At 37.1% G+C, this 25,144-nt stretch overlaps 1 protein-coding gene across 1 annotated transcript; it reads right to left on the bottom strand.

Moving 5' to 3' along the window:
* Positions 1–22,206: 22,206 nt before the first annotated feature.
* AGTR1 (angiotensin II receptor type 1) lies at positions 22,207–23,286 on the bottom strand (the record flags this gene model as incomplete). The annotated part of the gene is made up of 1 exon (XM_080349337.1): positions 22,207–23,286. The coding sequence occupies one exon, from the start codon at positions 23,284–23,286 to the stop codon at positions 22,207–22,209; it is 1,080 nt and encodes a 359-aa protein (XP_080205463.1).
* Between the last annotated feature and the right edge of the window lie 1,858 nt (positions 23,287–25,144).

Consider the following 25,144-nt stretch of genomic DNA (forward strand, 5'->3'; position numbering starts at 1 on the left):
CTGTTATGCCTAAGTGACCTAAAGGGGTTCAGACACAGATAATCTTGAAGATGTTCTTTGACTCCATATCTGCTATTTTGCAGACCTTTACAGATATGTATATTATATAATATGGGAAAATTTATTAGAAAATTAATATATATTCATCTCAGATTAAAAGACATAGTTACAGTTTCAAAGTGCAGAAATTTGAATGGTCAGTGACCATTTAAAGAATGAAGGTGGCATCAGACTCTGGACCTGATTTTTTTATGAGGTTCTCCGGAGTCAACCCAGTAAAGCTGCAGCAACCTTATATACAGGATACCTAGAAATATATTTTTAAAGTCAGTGTACCAAAATTGCAGCAGTTTATGCTTAACAATATGACGCATGATGAATATGTTCCTAAAGGGAGAATCCAGAACTGCATGAAGCCTATTTATCCAAAATTGTCTTTGCCAAATTATAGGATTTGAACTTACTTTACAATTAATGACCTAATTTGTAGCACTGCAGGCTCTTGCCCAGCAATAATCTTACTTAGAGTCGAATCTCCTAAGATGGATGACAGCAGGGATTTTCTGACAGGGTGCCAAAACAATACTGCAAAGTCTTCAGAAGTTTTAATTTTACAAAGATGAGACCTACAGTATCAGATAAAATGGTCTGATCCCATGAACACTGCTAAGACAATAATGTGGAGATGATCAAGCCCAGATCTGGCAATGAATAAATGATCACAAGAAGTAATCAAACAAACTGCAGATGTCATCATTCCCTGTTGAACACTGAGAAAGAAGCATCTTGGAAATAGAAGATTGACAGATTTCAATGCTTGAGTTTACTTTTAAGAAATTCTTTGCTTTTTCATGCATTTGGAGATGATGGGCATGTGGGAAGGGGGGAGGGTATTGTATAGGGTTTTTTCTCTCCAAACAATCACTGATGCAGCATTACTGCCATCAACTACTGAACTGGCAAGCATTACTGATACAATGCTTTCTAAGGGCAATCTTTGCTATTTCCATCCCAGACTGGTCAGAAAACAGTGATGACCTGGAATCTCGCTCAAGTGATTCATTTTGCCTCTCAGGATTGCTGGTTATTTGTCAGATTAGCTCATAAACTAGCTCTAAACATTGTCTTGTTTTTCTAACTGTTTTGTATGATAATGGGGCAGCATAAGGATAAATAAGGATAAATAAAATAGCAAATTAAATTTGGTTAAGCCATCTGTTCTTTTTAGCATTTGGTTACAAGCCAACAGCACATCAATTGGCCATGGCTAAGGGGCCAATTTTGGCCTTTCTTGCTTTACACTGAGTGCAGAGGTTGGTGTTATCTTTGAAAAGACTGAGAAGGGCAACTTGATTTTGTTAATCAAGAAAGTAACAAAAACAGCTAAATCCTGAAAGGAATGTAGTAATTTCCTTCAGAAGATGTATTTTCTCTTATACTAAAGGTGAGTACAATTGAAAAAATGTGTCAGCTATTGCAATTTTGTTGCAGTTGTTTGCATTTCTGATGATTAAAAATAAAGCCTTCTATGATGTTGTCACTCGTGGAAAGTATTCCCTGTGCTTAGTAACATGAGCTGTAAAATGTTTTCATGTTAATAATTGGTTATATTCCAGCTGAAATTCAGTTTTATAGTAATTTCTTATTTCAGTTTTAGGAATAGAAACACTCTGTTGCTGCACTTTGAAAAGCTGATGAAGGCTAACCACAGACTGATAAAAGGAAAAAACACATGGCAATGTTAGAATTTGAGAAGCATCTTTTATCCTATGAAGCCTTTCATCCCATTTGTTATCAAACTGAGTCCAAAAGTCTGAGGATAAATAATGTCTCTTTTTCTAGGAGTTTCAGTAGATACAGATTTCCTGAATCAAAGAGTTTGTTGAGCTATATTTTTAAAAGTCTGCTATCTTTTAGTCACAAAATATTGTCAGTTCTTATAATCCTTGGCTGACAAATTTATCTTCTTCATATTGTTTGATATTTATTTTGTTCCAAAAGACCAGTGAGAAACTCCTCGATGCCCAAATCTTAACACTGCTTGTGTATGAAATGAAATAAAATCCTAACATGTGCCTGAGACTAGCCACATATTTGAATTATGGGGACCCTCTTATCATAATTTATTTGCTAAGTTAATATGTGCTAACCCTAGTTTTGAAGAGAAATACTACTGAATATATTCTGCAGACCTTTGAGAGTACTTTGAAGAGGCCAGGATCAGCAGAGTCTGCTATCTAGCATGTGCTCCAGTCTTTCTTGGTACTTTCTCTGTATTTATATATTATTAATATTGTATCTTTAAATTAATCAAAGGCTTTTTCAACTTTAGTGCCCTGGGACATGCTCATATCCTACAATTTTGGTAGCAATGAGTAACTATTTTTTTTATTTATTCACATTTGAAGGTGCTACCTAATGTGAGCAGGAACCGGATAAGGAGAGGAGAGAAAGGGAGTGATGAGATCTAGGGTATGGAGCAAAAAAGGGTAGCTGTCATGGCTTTGGGATGTGTTTCTGCTTCTGCTGTTGACTCATCAGGTGAGAAACAGCAGAACCTGAAACTTCTGTAGGGCCAGTGGATTCTTGCCAAGGTATCTCCTGTGAAACAGGTATCACATTTTTACAATTGACCTCTAGTAGTCACAATTAAGACTGAATGTATTGCAGCTTCACTGTATGATCAGTGCACAGATTCCTTAATGTTTAGAAAGTATTTTATATCCCTAGCTAGTTGTTGTATAATACCATATGCATTCAGATTCTTATTTGCTTGAAAAAAGTGTGAAATATTCTAAAATAGAAGCAGTGAATAAAAGTATGGGCAGTGCCAGAATTCCCGGTAATCACTGAGAATCTTTTTAGTGCCAAACAAAAAAAAGATATATAGTGAAGCAATGAGAAAGATTGACCTCACATCCGTTGGTTACACCTATCTTCTGCTTAATTAGCTTGTCCTTGTGCTGGGCTCTCAAGCATGTGGCAGGTTCTCACACTCATGCCTGTTCCCTGGCATCTGTACGACTGGCAGGGTCATGTCAGGACTCAGCAGAAGCTCAAAGATATAAAAAAGCACAATGTCCTTCCCCTTACAGTTTTTAGGGCACTGAGATCAGCATGTGGTATGTAGTGAGAGATCACATCTACAGTGAAAAGTTCATAATCTGAAAAAGTACATTAGTACTAGACACTCGTTACTTTTTCTAATAGCAGTCAGTTAAAAGTTTCGACTCTCATCTTCTTGCAGTATCTGATGGGTGTAGAAGTTTCTCTTCTGGTGTAGATCAGCACAATATTTACAATACAATGTCTCCAGCAATGCCAGAACCAGCTGCTGAGGAAATGGTGCTAGAATTATTCTGTGGTAAGACACAGGAGTATCTGCCCACTGTCGAGGCCTCTCCAGGATATCTAATAAAGGTTGTTAGCACGTTGTCTTTCTCAGTATTCCCTGAGTTTCCATTCTGGGCTCTGCAGGGGCTGGAGGTAAATCAGGCTGTCAGTGTGCAATCATCCCCCTCCAGTTTTAACAGAAGGATTTAGACAGACAGATGAATCTCCATTTCATCCAGCTAAATATGATCCAGATAGTGATGCTGTATTGGAGTTAACACAGCACAGCAGCATCACCATGAGTGGGAGTAAAGACAGGAGATACATAACAAGGGACTCCAGGATGCCTAAAAAATCTTCAGAAAGAAAGGTTCAAAGAAGAGCATGGACTGAGCAGCTTGATTCCACACTTAAGCCTAACTGAAATTTCTTTTTACAGGTTGCTGGATAATTTACTGTTCTGTTTAGCTTTTTGTATGTGTCGGCCTTCATGGATGATGTAAATCATGAAGCTGCTTCTTCTCCTATATAGTTTGCTTTCCATCTGTAGAGCTGATAAAGTTTGAAGCTTAGTACCTTCAACTCTGAATGATTTTGAAATCTGGTGCTCTTGCTGAGAGGCGTGTTGTATCAACTGCTGTTATACCTGGGCAAAGTTCAGAGAGTTCTACTGTTTCAGAAAAACAAGACTATTTATAAACGAGTAAACTTTCTCAGTTCACATTTATTGAAGTAATCCAAATTCACAAGCTGCAGAAGAAAGTAGAACTCCACTATGATCAAGGAGAACTTCAACTAATTCTCTGGCTTCTTCCTAAAGTGATTAACTGGAGTAATAATCTATACTTGGACACCGTTATTAAAACACTAATTGCAAAAACCACAGTGAGAGCTCACTCATCATAAGAATATAGGGTAGCAAATTAAGCTGAATGAATTATTCTTGGCACTCTTTGTTCCTCTGTGAACATGTAAGTAAAGTTAGAACTGAGGGGAGAACCTGCCTGATTTAAGCAGGTACATCAGCTATTTGTGAGACATCACAGGGAAAAAATAACAAGAAATGAAATTTATTCCACTGCAGTGTGTGAAAACAGATATGACTGAGGTATGGATTTTTGTCTATATGAAGAGTTCCTTTTATTCGTACAAGAAAGTAAATGACTAAAGATAAAACTGGACTTCTCAAGAAGTGAATAATTTACTATTTTCCAGTAAACAGTAGGCTTCACGGAACAAATACTGAGTGCAAACATTTTCATCATGTAGCCATAGTCCAACCTCAGTTTCTGTAATTCATCTGGAAATTAGTTCAGCTGGACACATCTCTGCTAGTGTCCATGTAAAGGACCTTGACAAAGCAAAAAAGCAAGCTGCAGAACATAAACTAACAACATTCTTGGGAAATATTTTTGTCTATACACATGGTAATATTTAGGCATCAGAGATAAGATAGCTGCTTTAAATTTAGTGTCCAGATTCTGCCGTATTACACTCATGCAAGTCTGGACGTTTAATTTCAATTGTTTTGCTTGATAGAGCATGATTGAAACAGTATTATTTTTACCAATTTGATTGGAAATGGTTTTTAATACTCTAGTTTGTAATGCAGGTATTTCAAATGCTGGGATCACACAGGTCCAGTTTTAGACAGAGGCTTTTTGCTACTAATTTATCTGCTTCTTACTTACATTTCTCTGAACTTCTCAGCTTCCAACCCTGAAATCAGATCTGCTGGGAAGCGGTGAAGGAGAAGTAGAGAGAGACCACGCTTTGATCCCCCACCTCCTGAAACATCACAGCTACCGGAAACCCTTACATTTTCTGTGAATTATTTAAAACATTTTCTCAAAAAAAAAGATATATTTTGATGTGGAAATGTTGCTGTAGTGCTTCATGGAAGTGGTAGAGAAGGTATCCCAAGGCCTTGTGCTGTATTCTGCAGCCAGCATGTCACATTCAATGCAGTAGCTCAGCCGCTGGTTTGGTGCAAATGTCATCAGAAGACCTGGTCCAAGACTGAAAAAAAAAAAAAGTGTGTGTGTATATATATATATATATATATATATATATATATATAAAAATGTGGAATATAAAATCTATTTTTTCCCTACAAAAATCCATAATATTCTTACCTTGAGATATTTCATAGGGAAAAATGAAGTTCCTTCCCCGCTGTTCTTTGCTGTTCTTTACTACCATGCAACAGACTGCCCGTAGAAGGGTTGGGCAATTTTTTCCTCTTCTGCTCCCAAAGATTTTCCTGCCTAAGCAAAGTTGCCCTTTGGTTTGTTCATTATTTTGTTCACATTTGACTTTGCTTTGTCACTGGAAGGCTTACAAGACAATATGTGAAGTTCGGGATTTTGCTTGTTTCTGATGCATACTTGGTTTTTAATTAAATATTTTTGCTTTCTTTATGCTGCCTTTCTCTCAGCCTATTTTTCTGAATTAGGTAAATTGCTGGAACTTCCCACATGTTGAAGAAACTGGTAATTGTTATTCCTTCCAGGAAAATAAGAACAGGTTGTGATGTTCAGTGCCTCCCCCTCACTGCATAACAAGCTTCTGGAGCTTGAACTGGGACATTTTGTCAGGGCTAAATAATAGAATTAAAATACAGTAGTAAGCTTGTCAGTCATATCCCAATACCATTGAGATGCAGAAACTTTCCCCATTCCCTCTGGCCATTTTAAGGTCTTTAGGCTGATGCTTCAGCTTGTACTAATGGAAAGCCCTATTCTTCATGAGTGATCCATGTGGAGCAAGCCTGCAGGGTGTACGTTATATGAGACAGACCATTCTTACATTTAGCAGGCATGAAAAGTATCCTTGAGAGGTTTATGCAATCTCAGAATAAGCCTGCCAAATCATGCTAAATATGGAGGTATTTAAGATTAAAGGAGAGTCCATTTTTTTATTACTTGCTTTACAGGCAGTTAACATTTGATTTAAACTTGGAAGTGCAGAGTTGAATTTTTTAGAGATATTCATCACACCTTTTAATAAAAAACATGTTAAAATAATTTATTAATGGAAAATAGAATGTTTGGATTTTAATTCTTAAAGTTATTTTATTTATTTATGTTTAAGATCTACAGTTCTTCTGATATATAGGCAAGGACTGTTATATACTCAGTGGCAATGTAATTTGTAGGTGAGGGGTTTGACTAACAGCACTTCTGAAAGTGCACGTAGGTCCAAGGGAAAAGAATCTGATTCTCCTTATCCTAGTGCTGTTCTCTGATTTCCATTTTGAATGAAAAATCTGACAAGGATTCATTGGTCCTGCAGTGCAGAACTCCATGATATTTTATAGAGGAGTGGATTTATAGACTTTTAAAGAGCTTTTACAGATGGAAAGCTCTCAGATGTCTCCAAGGCGAGTTACCATTCATACTTTATCCTGGTAGTGGTTTTACGAATTTGTTGGGATGGTGACATTTCCAAACCCATAGAAACACTCTGCACCAATAAATGGAGCATGGAAAAGCGTTGCCTTGTATTTCAGGCTCTTGAGCTTATGAGGCTGTGTGGCATGGGCAAAGCAACACATTTGCTATTATAGTTCAAGTCCTGATGCAAAGTTGCTGCAGGTTTTTCTGCAAATTTGGAGTAACTGTTAACATGCCTGCTGAAACTCATGTATTGGAGGTTGCCGTGTGTTTCCTTTGTGTGGTCTGGCAGAAGTGAGACAATTACTCAGAGCTTTCCTGTCAGTAAAATGAGCAATGGGCTTGCAGTACTTCCTTCATCAAATACCTATTTAAAGGCATATATATGTTTATTTATGAAACGTGAAAAAATATAGTACTTCTAGCAAAAATATTTGTTTGTGTTTTTTTGTTTGTTTGGTTAGGTTTTTTTTGTTTGTTTGTTTGTTTTCAGATTTACCTTCTTAGCCTCAAAGTTCATGAAACAGAAGTGACTAGTTTGGCTTACTGGAAATAATTCTGGTTCAAATTAAGAGTTTTATGCAGAACAAAAGATTAGAGAATGATCTTTTAATCAACTTTCTTCTTCGTCACATTCTAAGATGTGGCCATAGCCAAACCAGTTAAAACTGTGGTCTTTCTAACTGTTGTATTTCATTAAATTCTGATGAAACGAGTGGTGAGTGGGTGGAAGGTGTGTCACTTTGTTACAAGGAAGATCAGTCACGTTTTACAGGGAAGTTGCTTGGAAGAAAAAACATTTCTTTTGAACCATTTGGTAGCACTTACTCTTTGAGGATCATTATTGTCTCTTCATAGCCACAAAAGAAAGGAAATACCTGCTTGCTTATTCTTCTTACTCACCTTCTAGATAACCAGTTCCTGATTTAGTCATTTCACTCCACTGCAGACGTGCAGGAATGTGTCGTGGTGCTGTTCGCTTAAATGGCTGTTTTACTGCTGCTGCTTCTCTGGGACCAAAGAACTGCAGAAAAAATTGGGAAGACAGATTGGAAATCAGAGGCATCCCAGACCTACTAACAGCAGCACGATGAAAACTGGAGACCTTGAATGATAATAAAGCAACTGAGTTGGTAAAAACTCAACGGATGGAGCTCTCATGTGGAACATATTGTGTCTACAATGTTACAGGTCATTTCCTTTGCCGTTCTCTATAAACATGTTTTTCAAATTGGTTTCAAGTTGGTCCAGCTGCTTCAAGCACACTATATTGAAAGCATATGAATATGACAGATAACTAGCAGCTGTTGTTGGAAAATTGACAAAGCGAAGGGTAGATGTCACTTCGGAGGATGAACTTGTGCTGTCAGGCAAAACATCTTCCTGGATATTTTGCTTCTCTATGAGTTTTTCATTGCAAAGGCTGGGCCAGAAACACTAAGAGGTCACATTCTTTCCAGATATAGCTCTAGCAAATGTAGCCATGCCTTATAAGAAACAGATATGCTGATGGACTCATTGTTCGAGGCAGTGAATGACAGACAAAAGGTGTTCTTAATCTCTCCGCAGTTGTTCTCTCTGTTAAAGAAGATACTGCCATCTGTTAATCCTGCTTCTGATATATTCCCACCCATAAAAATATTTTGTAATGAAGATGGTGGTAGTGTATGTAGCAATACACATGCTCCTGATGAAAGTCTGTGTTCCAGAGGTGATCTAATCTATTTAACCATGTCCTAAAACCATGTCTAAAACACTGCATGCTTGGCCCAAGGAGAAAAAAACACCACAATCCATTTAACTGGCAGCATTACATTCTTATTTTGTGTTTAAACATATCAAGACACATACTGCTTCAAGTTTATTGCTGTTAGGATCCTACAAGTTTCACATAATTCATATTGCCTGTAGCTGTCAAATACTGTACCACTTCCTTAATAAGAGAGAATAAACGTACAAGTACTTTGATCTACTTCAGTGCTTCAAAGTTTAAAATGCACTCTGAGACCTTTTCACAGGATTTCAAAAAACAGTTATTGAGAGGAATAATTATGAAAGTAGTAATTTTCTCACTGATGTTATTTTTCTATAATTGAGAGTTAGGTGGTGAGAGCATTGTGTTTCTTTATATTTTTTTTCCCTACAGTGTAATCTACAAGAACTTTTGATTTATACAATTTTTCTTTTATAATTCACTCTGCCCAGAGGAACTGCAGTCAGGCAGAAGGCTGGGAGGCTGGAAGAATGCAGACAAAAGCACGGAAGCGTATATAAGCAACGTGACAAGCACAAAGCATTAAAAAAAAATAAAAATCTGCATTTCAAATAGACTTGCATCAGGAGTTCTTAAGCTTGTTTCTGGGCTAGGCCACATGGCTGTAGAAAGATTGCCTTGTGGAGTCTGTTTCCACCCATTCAGGAATTGTGCTGACTTTAATTCCTTTCATAATTTTCTAGCATTACAGCAGCAATTACTTACATGGAAAGAGGGTTTAATGTATGTTATATTTCTTTTAATGCAGTTTAGCATCTGGAAACTTGGAGGAAAGAATCTGCTTCTCAGCGACCACAATTTGAGAAGTGCTGGCTTAGGCTACAATCCCATGCAGTCACAAGGATGCAACTGTATGGAGCTCTTTGCAGATGATTACAGGGGGATATATAATATTACAAGTTTGTGGGTTGTTGTTTTGGTTTGGTTTGGGTTTTTAAGTTGCATTACTACTGTTTCAGGTTTTTACTTGCCTTTTTTTTCTTTTTTCCTCATTTGTCCCAAATTGCACATTCATAAAATAATTTTAGGAAAAATGTAATCATGTTGTTATGAAGTAGCCCAGTGCTGAGAAAAAAAAAAAAGCTGTTTGTTTAAAAACTGAAGTTCTCTAAATCACAGAAATGAAATCTTCTATTTACTTTTTTGTTTGTAGCTCTTCATCTCAAACCTGGACAGTCCCCCTGACAAGTTGCCTTTGGTTTATCTTAAATCATTTAAACTCAGACTTGCCCTCAGGTGAGACTGAATCTTAAAAAGCAGCTATATGTGACTGAAATTACTTTTGCCGTACCAGCCAAGGCAATTCCCTGTTATGAACCTTGACGTACGATTCATGTAAGATGTGGCACTCATGTTAGGTAAGCTTGTGTGGAAAACTTTTATATCCTGATCTCCACTACAGCCAGTTCTTGGCCCCAGAGACCACTAGGAGACTAAATTCAAACCTCTCAGCTTTCTTCATTCAGGATTGTGCCTGATGAGGGGGTTCAGGGTCAGATACAGCCTAAGGCAGCCAGGCGGAGCTGTGGAGACAGGTGCAGGCTGGGGACCAGCGTCCTCCAGCTGTGCTGAAATGGGCTCCTGGGCCAAGGGTAGGGCTGAGAGGTCTCAGGTGATGCTCGTCAGGGTCATTAGGGCCCATAAGTGCCCTCAGGGCAGCGAGAAGGCTCCCTTGGGAGCCAGGCTGCAGGCTGATGTGACAGAGCCCTGTCAGGAGCTGGGTGGGAGGGTGCAGCACCCAGCTGCTTCTCTGTGGCCGGGCACCCCTGTTTGGTCTGGGGTCTCAGTGAGCCCTGTGATGGATGGAAAACAAACTCTTTGTGCTGGAGAGAGCAAAAGACTGATGTTACTACCTTGGAAATGAGCTCTTTGTGCTGGAGACTGGCGTTACTGCCTTACCCTCAGCTGGGGGCTTACTCCAGCCTGCAGGAGTAATGCCACAGCTTCACTGCCCGCCTGACGGTGAGAGGGCTGCTGCTTTCTGAGGTAAGGTGATGGTTTGGTGGGCTTTGACGTGACAGAATTACAAAGACCTCCTTGCCCTTTGTGCTAGCTGATAAGTGAACAGACGCTCTCATCTCATGTTTTATTGGTCAGTGTCCTGATGAAAACGCGAACGTGATATCTATGAGCAGTGTCCGACACAGGGAACGTGAACTCTGCCAGCAGTTAAGTTATGCTGTGGCCCAGCCTGTCTGTGCATCTGTAAGAATTCATATCGCAAGGATTATGGTTGTTGGGCCAGGAAATCAAGTATGCGGCCAAATCCTGATCTCAATCGCACGTGTGCAGCTCCCAAGGCAGCAGGGCTGCATCCCGGCTCAGCACATGGGCTAATGAGGTCTTGCATGATTGCAGATAATGGGGATGGCACACTGGAGAGCAAGCCAATGACTGCTCCTTGTTTTGCTGTGCTCTCTACACTGCAGCATCTGTTTTGCTTCATCATTTTTTAAAAGAAAACCACAAATATTTTTCACTAGGGAGCTGATAAATAACAGTGCTTACATTTTAAAAAAAGGTTTAGGGGGATAAAAGTGATTTTTCTGGTGTATAAAGTGCTTGTGTTTGAATTTGAGTATTAATTCACAGATTGTCTATTATTGTTTTTTTCCCAGCTTGGGAAATCCTGCGGGGTATTCTCCCTCAGGAAATCACATGGGGTGATGTCTTAGCTTGATTTATTTTTATTTGTGTATCTGACTTTGCAGAGAATTGTCTTTCCCAGCAGCATTTTTTTAATGGAGATTTGTATTTCTTGGAAAATTTGGCAAACTGGAGAGTGTTTAACAATTTGTCAATGAAACTTTTTAAATGAAATTTGTTGCAAGTTTGTGGATGCACTTAATACTGGGTTGATGGGTGTGATGTAGTAAAGTAAGCAGCTATTTTCAAGGGCTGTAGTCAAAAGATTATATTATGTTTTTTTCAGTCTTGAAACAGCTGCCTGAAAGGAAATGTATTCTAGCAAATGGCAGACTATAGGCATAAAAAGAAACAGGGTTAGCCTGAGTCTAATCTTAGTACTTCTCTGATACTTCGTATTTCTGTATTACTTTCCATCTTTGCTTCCAGATGCACATTTCATGTAGCATATAATAATTCTTACAGAAAAGTGGTTTTAGCGCTTCTGTCTTTCCTATTCTTGAGATGACAGAAAAGGTTTAAAAAGTATTATGCATAAAATAGGATGTTTCAATGGTGGTGGGGTCCTTGTAAAGCAGAATCTTCAAAGGTTCATGCTATGACTGGGTAGGTTCTGAGCTAAGTTCAGATATTTTTGTAATAAGAAATTATGATTTTATATATATAGTTCTATAATGGCTCAAAATACATGCTGCCTTGCTTCTGAGTTTCTTACGTAAATGTGAGCTTATTGTACTGTTGTTTATCCAGCACCATAAATATACAAATATATTTACAGAGCAAATGCATGGACTTGTCTCCCTTGTCTGCAGAACATTTCAATTTAGGGTTAGACATAACAAGGAGGTCAACAATGAAGCAGGGGAAACAATACACATGTGGATTGGAAGAGGACAGAGAAATGCCAGAGCTCCCTGCTCTGGTGGGGCTCTGTGCCCAGCAGCTCCAAACACCTCTATGCTCTCATTTGGAAGAGCAGAACAGGAAAGCCCTGCGTCTTCTAGAAACTGGTGGCATAAGCATAGGGACGAGGTGGTCACCTCTTCTCCTGGGCAGAGAAAGTGGCTGCAATTCTTATCTGTTTGACAGGTGTATCTGCTCGGCTGGCTGGGTGCGAACTCTGCACTTTTGCCTTGCTTTATGGTTCTGTGCTGATGGTGGGCTCTGAAGTGATGTTTGGAGTAAGCTGTTGTCTGTCTAAAGCTTTGAGCAATTTTTTTAAAATGGTAGTCTTAGGAATGGACCTTTCAAAGTTTACTGAAATAATGTGATTAAATAAAAGCCAAGATTCTACTGACATAGAGAATACCATGTCAGAAGGCCTTGTTTTTGTCCCCGCTAGAAAGAATTGTAAAAGCTTTCTGTTCTAGGCAAACCTCATTGTATGACCTTTAAAACAAAAAACCTCCTACGTTCCGTGACTGAGTAGAAGTAATTTCTAGCTACCGTGAGAAAGGTGTATCTTTGTTTACATCACACTACAAATGTTGCTGAAGTGCCTGAAAGATTTTGTGTAGACTTGACTTTATTACAATACTGATTCTTCTTTTTATAACATTTATCTTTCTGTGAATATTTCTGACTGCATTTATTAAAATTGTTTCACAATTCTTTCTTTCTCCAATAATTCCCTTGCTATAATTGGATTGTATATTTTCCACTGTTGTGCAGCATAATGTAAGTACTGGCTACTGAAGTGTGTATTACTACTTTAAAAACTCTGACTGGGTGACAAGAATTAATTACAATTAAAAATTATTATGTAAGTTTGCTATTGTACAGTGGAAGTTTCAGTGAAATACTGGCGCTGGATAATTAGCTGGTGCTAATCTGTGTCTTCAGTTTTGGATAGCCCAAAGAAGATTTGATGTCTCCTTTCCCAAAATAAACAAACCCAACTTCTTAAGTGTCAGAAAATAACAGTAGTTCTTAAGGGCTAATCATTACCAGCCTTTGTCATGGGGTTGTAATTGTTTCATGAATTCTGCTTCAATCAGGGAAAAATACACTTAAGTGCCAATAAAAGTTTTTATGCTGCTATGATTTCCTCCTGCCTCATCTTCCTCCTCCCAATTTATGGCTTTATTCCACTGTCTCTGTTACTAAGCAACACTGTACGTGGTTTTAATGCAAATGGCTTCAAACTCTCTGGTAGTGAGGCAGAATAACGTCACGTTAATTTTCAAATTAATATCTGCTACAAAGGAGTTCTGTGCACTAAAAAAGAAAAGATGGCTAGTGAGTTGCCTCATATCATAAAGAAACAAAGTATTTCAGGATTTTTTTTTTGTATTTTCTAGATTGTCTTGCCTATATTTAAAACAACCTTTCCAAGCAGATGGATCAAATGCCTGGTTCCATCATTTTGACTTGATCTGTTCCATGTTGAACTGCCCAGCTGATTGCATGGTGTATATGCCATCATGATGCAAGTAGTTTTCTTGTGGCTTCATGCTATGTTTTCATTTCTATACAAGAGGATATAAAATTATTGTTCAGATGCTATTTTTGCACCATTTCTAAAGTTAATGGTAGCATGCAAGACTCTTTAGAACTGAGTGTTGTCTTTTTATTCAAGCCAATAGTAATATTCCAGCTGATGCCAGTGTGAACAGGATTCAAACAGTGTTCACGCTTGTTTGAAGAATTTCTTTTGCATGCCACAGTATCATCCTCCATATACTTAAAGCTGTTCAATATTGAGCATTGCAGGTGATTGCATATTATTTTCATTTCCCACAATCTTAAAAATGTGAACTCTCATTTAACAGGCTAGTAATTATGATCTTGTCCATACAGCAATACTATTCTAGGTGGAAATAGAATATGTTTCAGTACCGCACTTCAGAAATCATAGGAGCGTGGTTGAGACTGCAATGTTTGCCAGGAATAACTGGGACAGGCTTATGGCCAATGTTTGCAGAACTGCTTTGACTTCTCTAAATCAATGGCAGTGCTTGCTATTCCAAGGTGGAATTTTAAAATCTAAATGTAGGCTATCAAAGGGTTTAAGGTATACTTAAATACGGGTTTACAATTTTGATTCCTCTGATGTCTCAAGATTTATACCTATCAAACAGCCTGAGGTAATATTGGGCCTCCAGACAACTTCTGCCTTTTAGATAAGCTCTCAGTTTGAAATCCACCCGTTTTCAAAGTAATGAAAGGAATCATGTGTAATGCAGCTCTAGGAACCACATCTGCATTGACTTGTCTTCAAACATTTCTTGTTCTGTGCATTTTTTAAATTTTTTGCCTGTGTTTAAAAAAAAATAATTTATCTGCTGTTAGTTAGAGGCCCCTCTGAAGGAGAAAGAAATACTGACTGCCAGCAAAATCCTGTCAAATGCACAGTCAGCAGAACGAATAGTAGACTAGAAATTTAGTTTAAATTTAAAAATGTTTACATTGTGATTCAAAATGTGGGCATAAGTATGTTCGTTTGTTTTCAGATTTGGTAGAGACCTCCTGAGATAATAGCACTGTGCTTTTGAGACATCAAATATTTTCCCAATTTAAAGCACACATAGAAAGTCTTAGATTCCTTTGCTTCTTTTTTTTTTTTTTTTTTTTTGGAAAAAATACATTTAAAAACAATGTGGGATTAACACAGATATGGATCACACTTTTAGTGTTGCCCATGTTTTCTTTTCCACTGTTATAGTGAATTTAACAGCTACGCATGAAATATTCTCTGTGGGTTAGGAGGAGACTAGATAGCAGAGAAAAACCAAACGTGGTTAATTAAATACAAAGCTTTGCCAAATCAAACCAAGCCATGGTGTGTTTCAGTGCGTATTTGCAGCACACTGGAGGGCAGCTGTGGCACATACATGGTATATGCTGGATGGCAGTCAGTGTTACATATCATCGGTAAAGGCAATACTGCAGGCACTGCAAGTATCTCATTGAAGATGAAATTTAGGGATGTCCCTACCTACCTGATACCTACCTCAATGGCTGTATTGAGCCAGAGGCATAAATTTAATCTGCAGTTAAGTGAAATTGGATTCTGTGTGTGCTGAGCACACTAATATTCTGTGCAAGTGTGAATCTTGGGTGTGATAATCAGCTTGTAGCTGGAACTTATGGAGATCTGCAGTGTCAATCAGCTGCTCCTGTGACATAGGTAGATCATCAATCAAATGGTATCACAGGAGAGATAAAGGCGTGTTCTCTCATGGGATAACCTTGTCAAAATATTTGAATTGGCAGAAAACTTAGCCTTTAAACAGCTCCAAGATAAGCAGTGAAGTGTAAGGAAAATTTTATCTTGCATGTGAATTTTGCAGTTGTCTTTTGGGCTGTAGGTAAGAGGTCAAAATTCGAATGTGCCTTTACATGGTTGGTTGTGGTTTTTTGAGTGTTTTGTTTTGTTTTGTTTTTTGGAATGTACTGTGTACTTTTCTAGTGTCTTGACAGTATCTGGATTCAGTTCCACTTTTAAATCCAACACGTTCTTATGGGTCACAGTAATGAATGTTGATGTTTTGGCACTGATCCATGAAGCTCTCAAAACATATTTGATACACACATTATTGGTGAGTCTCACAAGAAAACTGAAGTTAGATGCTTAAAGAGAACATAAGTAATACAACCATAGGACTGTATCCCTCGGTAGAATATTGTCTAGACTTGAGCAATAAATACAATGTATTTTTCCAGTAAACATTTACAGTTTTCTTTAAGAGGAAGCTGAGTCACAAACCTTGTTCATCAAAACAAAATTATGTGCAACTTCAGAATTTCTGGGGTATGAGCTGTACAGATAATGTTCATTTTAATTTAGAATCCAGTGTTCTTGTCCTTTTCCTTCTACCTGTGTTGGGAGTTAAAGCTAAAACCGCAGTTACTTGTAGGTTTGAGAAACAAAACTTGGAAGAAACAATCTAATCATGCACTGTGAAGATTAAGTAAGTTAAACCAACACTTAAAGTATTTTTGATTTTTTAATATTTTACTATTTAAAAATACAGCCAGTCTGATGCTTCTGTGAAAAATGTTTACTTTTTTGCACAGTTATGTTAAACAGAAACCTGTCTAATGTGATAAATTTTTCTGAAACAGAGTGGTGCGTATCTACTGCCTATGCTCATGTAAAAATTACAGATGACAGTACAGAGAACTATCATAGATAAGCAGAGAAATTAAATACTAGAAATATCATTTTGCTGGATTTAACATGTATACAGTGCATTGTAGAGTACAGTCTAGTAAATAATGTAAAGAATGCTTTTTCGCCTGCTTCTTTACTTTTCTGTCTAGAGTAATCATATCACAAAACCCAGGTGCAACATTAACAATTCTTTAGTAGGTAAAACTACATATCATCTACATTGATTTATGACCTGTCTTGGAAAGGTATCTTGCAAATCATACACATTCCCTCACTTTATCAGTGCTCTTACACAGAAAAAGGGCTTTGGGTCTGCAAATTTTTATCATGCTTGGAGATTTTTTTTTTTTACAGTGCAAAACTGAATCTTCATAAATGCTTAAAAAAAGCTTCTTAAGTGAATAAAAACTTGTGAAAAAAACCTTATTTTAGATACTTTATTTCATAGCTGTTCAGCAAAATTAAATATGCATAGCACTACTATAATATGTTATGGTTTTGTGAAATTATTTTATTTTTGGTTTGCTTTCTGGTGTTTTTTTTGGTGTATTTGTATATCTTGTGATCAACTAAGCATGAGTTCAAGCTAGGTAGGTAAAGCTCGTGGAAGTTTATATGGAGTACACTATCTTCCTTTACTGGGCATATAATTATCTGATGGATTTCTAATGCATAATTTAACTTTTTTTTTTGTGGGGAAAAAAACCCAACACATTAATAGTGAAAAACTGGCTGCTAATGTCTTATACACATCCATTGACTACAACATTTCTGGTTATCCAATTTCATAACAATGCCTGAGTTTACATTTGCTTGAGAATATTAGTTGCAGATGCTTGAAAGTCTGTTTGTGTATATGTGTAAATTGTTTCTTGCTCATAACCTAAAACCTTTCAGTGTTTTCGTTTCTACTCTTTGCTTTCTTATTTTCAATGACAGAGAAGCCTTTTGACCCACTTCTTTTTTTTTTTTTTTTTTTTTAATTTAATAGCAGGGTGAAATATCTCTGTGTTTGTTTGTTTGTTTTTTATTTGTTCAGCAAGTCTTTGCTTTCCACCCTATTCAAACAATTTTTCACCCTCTGATTAGGCTGTAAAGCTTCAAGGGATTGTATGTCTCTGTCTGTAACCTTCTCCTGTACCAAGGTCTGTGCTTGACTGTAGCCTCACAGCACTACCAATAGATGAAGCTGAGGAATAATTAAAATACATAAAAATAAGTTATTCAAGTAGATAAACTATAAGAATTTCATAGACCCAGCCTTTAACTGTTCTTGACTTTTTTTTTCTAGTGCGTGACAGTATAAAACAGAGTATGAAGTGCGGTTTACTAGGGATATTCAAGATTAAATTCAGTTTTATTTTCACACAAATTTGAATTGGAAATATGTGATCCATTCTACCGTTTTTGGAAAAAGAAAAAGGCACCAGTCCTCTCTTATGCTGCAACCTGGTCCTGTTTCCACTGAAAGCACTGTACAATGTGGTGCTCCTTACAGACATCAAAGCTTATTTTAAATAAGTGGATGTATTTACATTGAATACTCAGCTACAGGCAGCGTCAGTCTAGCTTTTCAGGGCCATTATTCATAATGTAATGTGATCCTGTATTTGATATAATATTCTGGGTAAATTTGTACCTATAATTTAATTAAGCTCCTAAAAAGGTAGGCTGAAATTCTGCTTTAAACTCTAATCTGTATATAGGAAAATTACCAATTTGTTAAGTATCCGTTCCAAGGAAACTTTATTAGTTTAGCCAGTTCTGGGAAACACAAGTGAGTTACTGAACTGCTGTTCTACATGTGATTTTTGGAGCTTGCTTGGTAGCCTTTCTACTCTGAAGTGCAGACACAGCCCGTTCTTCTCAAGAATTTAGAGGGAGCTAGGTTAGACTTTGGATTAAAAGGAATGAGAAAAGGTGGTATAAAATATTACAGCATTACATAGAAATAATTTGGTAAGGATGATATTGCCTAAGAGATATAGCTGTAGATATGCCAATAATAGTGTAGTACTTACAATGATACAGAAACTTATCTCTTTGCTTTGGGTGGATTAATACAGCAGTGGAGATGGCTTTCACAAAGACATCTATTGATAGCGATATGTTTTTAGTAATACTTCAGACAATAAAGGTTCTTATAGTAGTAAACTTCTACAATATATAACTATTTCTATTGAAATAGAGAATATTAACATCCAGCACTTCACAATATATGACTGCACAAAAACATTTAAAATAAAATAATATCTAGTTTTTGTTACTTAATTTACCAAGTATTTTAAAGCTGCAGGCCATGGAGCTACTCTGCTAAAAAAGATCGCACAGCGCTCTTCTCAAATGTGATCCATACCTACTTCTTGAGTGTCCAGCCACATCTGCAGAACTTGCCAGTGACAATGAGCTTGACAGCTGTGTCATTAACATTGAGGATTTGTTAGTTCAGCCTTGGTAGTGAGGTCGTTGTTGAGATGGACTCGGTGATTGATAGAACAGCCTCATCACTTTGCACAAGCTGGTGGGATGATGGTCTGGCCAAGCCTGTAGTGTGATGTAGAAGAGCAGAGCTGCAGACCCTGACCTTGTGAGCAGGCTAAAAATGGTTTGGTATGTTCCAAACTGAGCAGGACACTATTAAGAAACTTAAGAGCCTCTCAAAACTTTCTAGGTTTCACTAAGCTGAGAGATTTATTATTAGTGTTGGTTTGTGGTTGTTTTTTTGTTTGTTTTGGTTCGTTTTTTGTTTGTTTTTTGTGTGGTTTTTTAAATTTGTTGCAAAAATAAAATTAAGTATTTACATTTAACACTAAGTATTTCCAAAATCAGCAGATCCCCGCTTTAGGCCATCTTCTGCCCCTTCCCAAGTACTTGTTTTTCCTTTCCATTGCAAATTTTTCCCTGGGAACACTTGCACTTCAGTATAGTTTAAAAGGTGGTCAGTAAGATAAATCATTGCTGAAGCTACACAAGGAAAACTAAACCAAACGTGGGAATCCTACTATATTCTCTGCTGCTGTCACAGTTTCAAGCAGATGATGAAAATCATCACCTAAATAGTAGTTCTAGTAAAGTAAAGGACTTTTTGCCTTGTATGTACTCTGCAACATCTTGATTAACAATGTAAACATGAGGAAGCCAAAAAGTCAAATTAATCCCTATTATATCTGTAATTTTTTTGTTGGAATTTAGGCTAACCAGTGCAGATTATATAGTATGATTTAGGACAAGCATATAATGGGTAAGTAGAGATTAGAGCATGAAACATGAGTCATACAAAATACTATTGCATAATAAATAGAAATAAATATTATGCATGTGCATGTCAAACATAATGTAATTTAGTAATTATTCTGCCAGCAGAAGGAAACCATTCAAACAAATCAACAGAATATAATTGTGATAGATTTGGAGTAGTGATGCTTGTATCTAGGGCTGGCTGTATGCTGTCCCCAGTAACACTGGGTTGAATTCCTCCCACCAGGAGAGTACAAGGACAGACTAAGAGTTTGTCAAGTATTTTCCTTTGGTCAGCCTGAGAATGAAAAGCACTTTGGATACTTCTTTTTAAAATAGCAGCATACTACTGCATCTTAATTAACTCTGTGTCCTTTAAGATAGTGGGAGTTTGTTCTTAAACATACATAGCTACTTCTTATTTTGATACCAAATTGAGATGGCTCAACCCAGTGTTTCCCAAAGAAGGCGAAGTCACATGGAGACAAATCTTACTCCCTCCTCCTCTGTTGGCAAGTACATACTCTGCCCATCTCCTACCTGCACCTCAGTAGGGACGCCTCCTCAGTTTACCCAGTGCTGAGGCACTGCTACTACACTTATGATGCATGGGATTATTGCCATATTCGGTTTTAACAAATCCCTGTCTTGCATGCACATGTAAGGATAGATATAAACTAAATATAAAGTATTGTGTGTAATAGGAATAATTTAACTGTGTCTTTAAAGGACACACTCAGGTTTCAAATTTTGAGATACTACCTTGCAATTAAATTAACTTAAACCTTTAATGAAAGAGGATTTTTTAAAAACATACAGCTTTAAAAGTTTTAGTGAATCCTCACAGTGCCTTGAGGCATATGTAAGTAGAGATTGTTCCCATCTTGCAGCTGGAAGAACAAAGGCAAAACTGAAGAAACTTGCCTTAAAATAAGTGAATGAAAGAGAAGCAAGAGGCACAAGATTCCCAAACCTGGTTGTAGTCCTGTTTTTTCTTAAAGTGTTAAACTACAGAAATATCTTTTTTGATGCTGTTTTGAATTAAAATAATTTCCTAAAGTAAAAAATAATTTAAAATATTATTTGCATATATGGAAGAGGCTGTTAATCAGAAAGTACAGATAATCCAACCACTTGCTACCTGAGACAAAGCCACATTAGATGTGTATTTTTGAAGATTATAAATATTGCAAATTTTCAAGGGTGATATCATTGTCTACAAGATATCTGTAAAGTTTTGGATTTTTTCTTAAGTTTTGCTATGTCAAAAAGTACTTACGAACTCATTTCTCTTTGAAGACAATAAATAAGTGTGAATCAAGAGTAAATATTTTCTGGAGTTCATTATTTGAGGTAAAAAGGACATATGAGGAAATCGTTAGTTGAAACTTCTTAGAGTGCTTATCACATTTCCTGCCTCATTTGTACAGAGAGTTTGAGCTTGACTTTTGTTCTGATTTATGCTAGCATGGATTTGAATTGGCTCCATACACAGAAAAAAAGGTTATATGGGGAGCAAATAGTCTAGGCTTTAGTTTTGTATAAATGGACAGAAATTCTGTAAAAGCCAAGAGTAGAGTTTGGTCTCAGATGTTTTCTGATGTGACTAAAAGCATTATTACTTAAACTGTAATATAAGCATTGTCACGTTTTTGCTTATCAGAACATAAGTTTATTAAACATCCAGAAATTTGGAAAATGGAGTGGATTTGATTAGTTGGTAATTTCTCTCGCTGAATACACTGGTTATACAAAAATAGTTTGAAGTTTTCTGATCACCTCTGCCCGCAAATTCATGTTTTCAAATACAGAATTTTACTTTTAGCCACTATGGAGTCAAACCACTCCATAAGTAATATTCTTATAAGTAATATTCTTCAAAATCCATGTGGCATATAATGAAAAAGGGTTGAATGAACCCCATTTTTGTGGGGGTGTATGTACTTTTTCTTTTAAAACTACTATAAAAATACCCACTGGGATATAAGTGTACATTTATGAAGCAACGTTTGAAATCTATGAGTAGGAATATAAATCTAAAAATATATTTCTTCTATATTTAATAAATAAATCTGCATTTTATTGCATATATTATTATGAAAAAATTGCCATTTAAAAAATGAAAAATAGTAGCATAAATCAGAATGAGACCAATTTCAAGGACCACAGATTTCCATTTGAATTTAAAATTGGGCCTCTCTATATAGTATATTTGAAAATATATTATAAATATGATATGACATTTGTGTCATTTAAAAAAACACCAACAAAACAAGCAGTGTAGCTTCATCAACTCCTTGAACACAATTTGGAATAGCTCATGTATATGTGAAACAGGCTGCTCTTAATTAATCTAATTTATACAAGCTCTTCCTTTACAGAGATCTCTGAACTTAAGTTAGGAGCTTTCTCTACCCTTCTGTTGTAGTTCTGAGTAAACGGCAGGATGTTGATGGAGACTCCGACATGCCTGTCCACTATTTATGTTGCTTTCAGTAAAGACAAACTAAACGAAAACCAAGCAGTCCTCTTCAACAGTGTAGAATAAAAGGCGACTGCTAAACCTTTATGGTATGATTTCTCTGAGGTGATCTAATGTTTCTGCAATGAACAGTAAGCCGTGACTTTCAGGACTGCAGATGAGTTTTGTCATTCTTGCTGCTTCATTCACAGGGTTGTTCAAAAACAGTGAATTGCAAAGTGCATCACTCTGCGTCAAAAGACCCAGCAGTCTTTTTAGTGGCCAAGCGTATATTTTCTGGTGGCCGATATGAGAGAGAGCTCATTTTTGTTGTTAGGCTGGGATGTGCACTGACATTTGGTGGAATGTATTTTATTAGCTGAAGAAAGTACTTTTTAAAGTTCTTTCCAAAAAAAACATAAAAAAAGGGATTCAAACAGTTGTTAAAGTAAGCGATGCAAATGGTGAAGGGCATAGCCGTATCCACAATATCATTGATTTTGCAGTCTGTTATTACATGTAATTGAATTAATACATCCAGGAAAGTGAACACTTGATGAGGAATCCAGGAGAAGAAGAAGAAAAATACTATTGCCACAATCATCTTAAAAATATCATCATTTCTGGGTTTATTTTTTTGAATTTGATATGCCTTCTTCAGGGTCTTCCAAATTAAGGTGTAGCTTGTTAATATGATCAGAAAAGGAATTAAAAAGCCCAGCAAATTTTTGGATAAACCTAACCCGACCCGGAGTGTTGTGTTATTGTTGTCATACCGCAAACCGCAGATTGTCATGTTCAGGTTCTCAGCAAAGAATATATTACGGTGAATGATGACGGGCAAACTGGCGACACCGGCAAGGAGCCAGATGGCAATGCAAGTCATTCTGGCGACAAACGTGGTGCGTCGAATGCGGGACTTGACGGGATGCACGATGGCCAGGTACCGGTCGATGCTGAGGCACGTGAGGAGGAACACGCTGGCGTACAGGTTGAAGCTTATCCCCGCCGACGCCAGCTTGCACAAGCAGTTGCCGAAAGGCCACTGGTACTCCATGGCTGTGTAGGCTGCCCAGAGCGGCAGAGTTATTAAGAAACACAAGTCAGCGAGTGCCAGGTTTAGAAGAAAGATGCTGGCTACTGTTTTTAATTTCATGTAGCAGTAAATGACAAGAACAACCAGGCTGTTCCCGAATATGCCTATGATAAAGATGATGCTGTAAACAGTTGGAACCATAATGTAGATGTAACTGTGCCTGCCTGAAACAGGACAGTCCACGTGGATTCTTTTAATTGTTTCTTCAATAGAGTAATTTGGGACCATCTTGATCTCCTCAGCTGTACCCTAGTTTCAGGGAGAAAATACAAAATTCACATCTGGGGGGGAAAGAGAAAGAAAATATTATTCATGACAGATTCAATTGTTTAAAAGTTTCAGTTAAATGACAAGTTTTTGTGTCTAACACAATGTGTCAGTGTCTTTGAAATTAAAAATAAGCTATTTTTAAGTGTTTTCTCTATTTCCCCATAGACTTTGCAGATTAAAACAGAGGTAAGAATGTTACAAGCTGTTTGAACATTGTTAGATGTTTTTTAACATAAATGAAGACACACAATCTAGCATTCTGTTTTGCTGTAAATACCTTAAATATTCAGAAGTTACCTAGCCACCCCCTTGGTATCTAACTACTAAGGAGGGAAAAAAAAATTACTTAGAACTTCAGGAAACTGATAGTATGCTGTAAGTGACTTTGATACTAAATTGTTTCCAGAGTCTACAAATAGACAGTCTTCCAAAAAATAGTAGAGATTAAAAAAAAGATAGTAATTATCAGAGTAGTGTTTATTGCTGTCTGCAGGATCCTGACAGCCATCAGTCAAACCCAACCTGTGGTGCCTGAAACACAGATTAAGTAAAATACATTGGCTTTAAAAATAAAATAAACCCCTTATAAATGTAAGTTACTTTTATGTAGTTAAATATACACAGCCTAAGACCTTGGGCAGTAGAGATACATTCAGAAAAAGATAGAAAAATACCTGTCATTTCAGAAATAATGAGCTATGTTGTTATGGAGGTGGTTGCTCACTTTTTGTGTTGTTTGGCACTGTGATATGTCCTGAGCAAAACCCCTTGGCTTTCAAAATGTGCCACATCAGAGAATACAGGGTGTTTGGCTCTGTGGAAGGTCACGCTATCCATAGGACAGGAAGAACAACAATAAAAAGATTTCAAGATAAAGAAATCCTCTTATCTCATCCCTTGGTTGTGAAAGTGCCCAAGGAAATGTGACAATAAGTGATAGGTTCTGCAGCATCAAGGTCTGGCAATGTTTGCCTTGTCCCAGCTCCATGCTGGTGCTGGGCGGTCTATTTATTATCATAGCTGTTGCTCACTTACTCACTGAGATTACAGTCTGAAACTTACCAGTAAGAAACTGTACTGAAGACTGTACTAAGAAAATCACTACCTCAAGTCAGACTTGCAGTAAGTTAAATCAAGGCCCAGTTAAGGCTGAGGAAGCCCTTTCTCCATGACTAGATTAACCAATTGGTGGTACTAGCTGATAAACATGTCCTGCTCTGTGCGTACGAACTGGCAGGCTCAGTGGCTGAGACAAATGTGGCTGAAGGTGAATAATCCCCTTTTGATGGGGTTGTTTCTGTGCAGTGGTTGTTGCTGAGGTACTTTCTCATGGTCACTTCATTCACCCCTCTGTGTTCTGTATTTTCTTGTTTTGTTGCTTAATTTCCCTTTTCTACCCATATGGTGGCCTGTACCTTTTCATGTCGGAAGTAGCTTTAGATGATGTAATTCGTAGCATATGTACTTTCAAGAAAGTGAAATAATGATTATACTACATTTTCAGAAATGTGGTTTTTTTTTAAAAAAAAAAAAAAAAGGTATTGAGTTTGGAAACTTGCATCAGGCTCTCTAAGGCACTAAATTCCCTGAGCTTATTTCGGATTGTTTGGGCAGAACAATTCCCATGAAGAATCAGGAATTTGGTCAAGAAATAGTATGATACTCCAGTTTACCTGTGTAAGACTGTAACCCTTCTGGAATTAAAGGTTTTGGTGTAACACTGAAGTCAGTGGAACTGTGCAAAGGATGTGTTTGGTATGTTGTCAGTTGAAAATTATATTAAGCAACTATAATAAATAAAGGGATCCATCACTAT

This window comes from Nesoenas mayeri (assembly GCF_963082525.1).
Source record: "Nesoenas mayeri genome assembly, chromosome: 9".
In the NCBI taxonomy this organism is placed as follows: Eukaryota; Metazoa; Chordata; class Aves; order Columbiformes; family Columbidae; genus Nesoenas; species Nesoenas mayeri.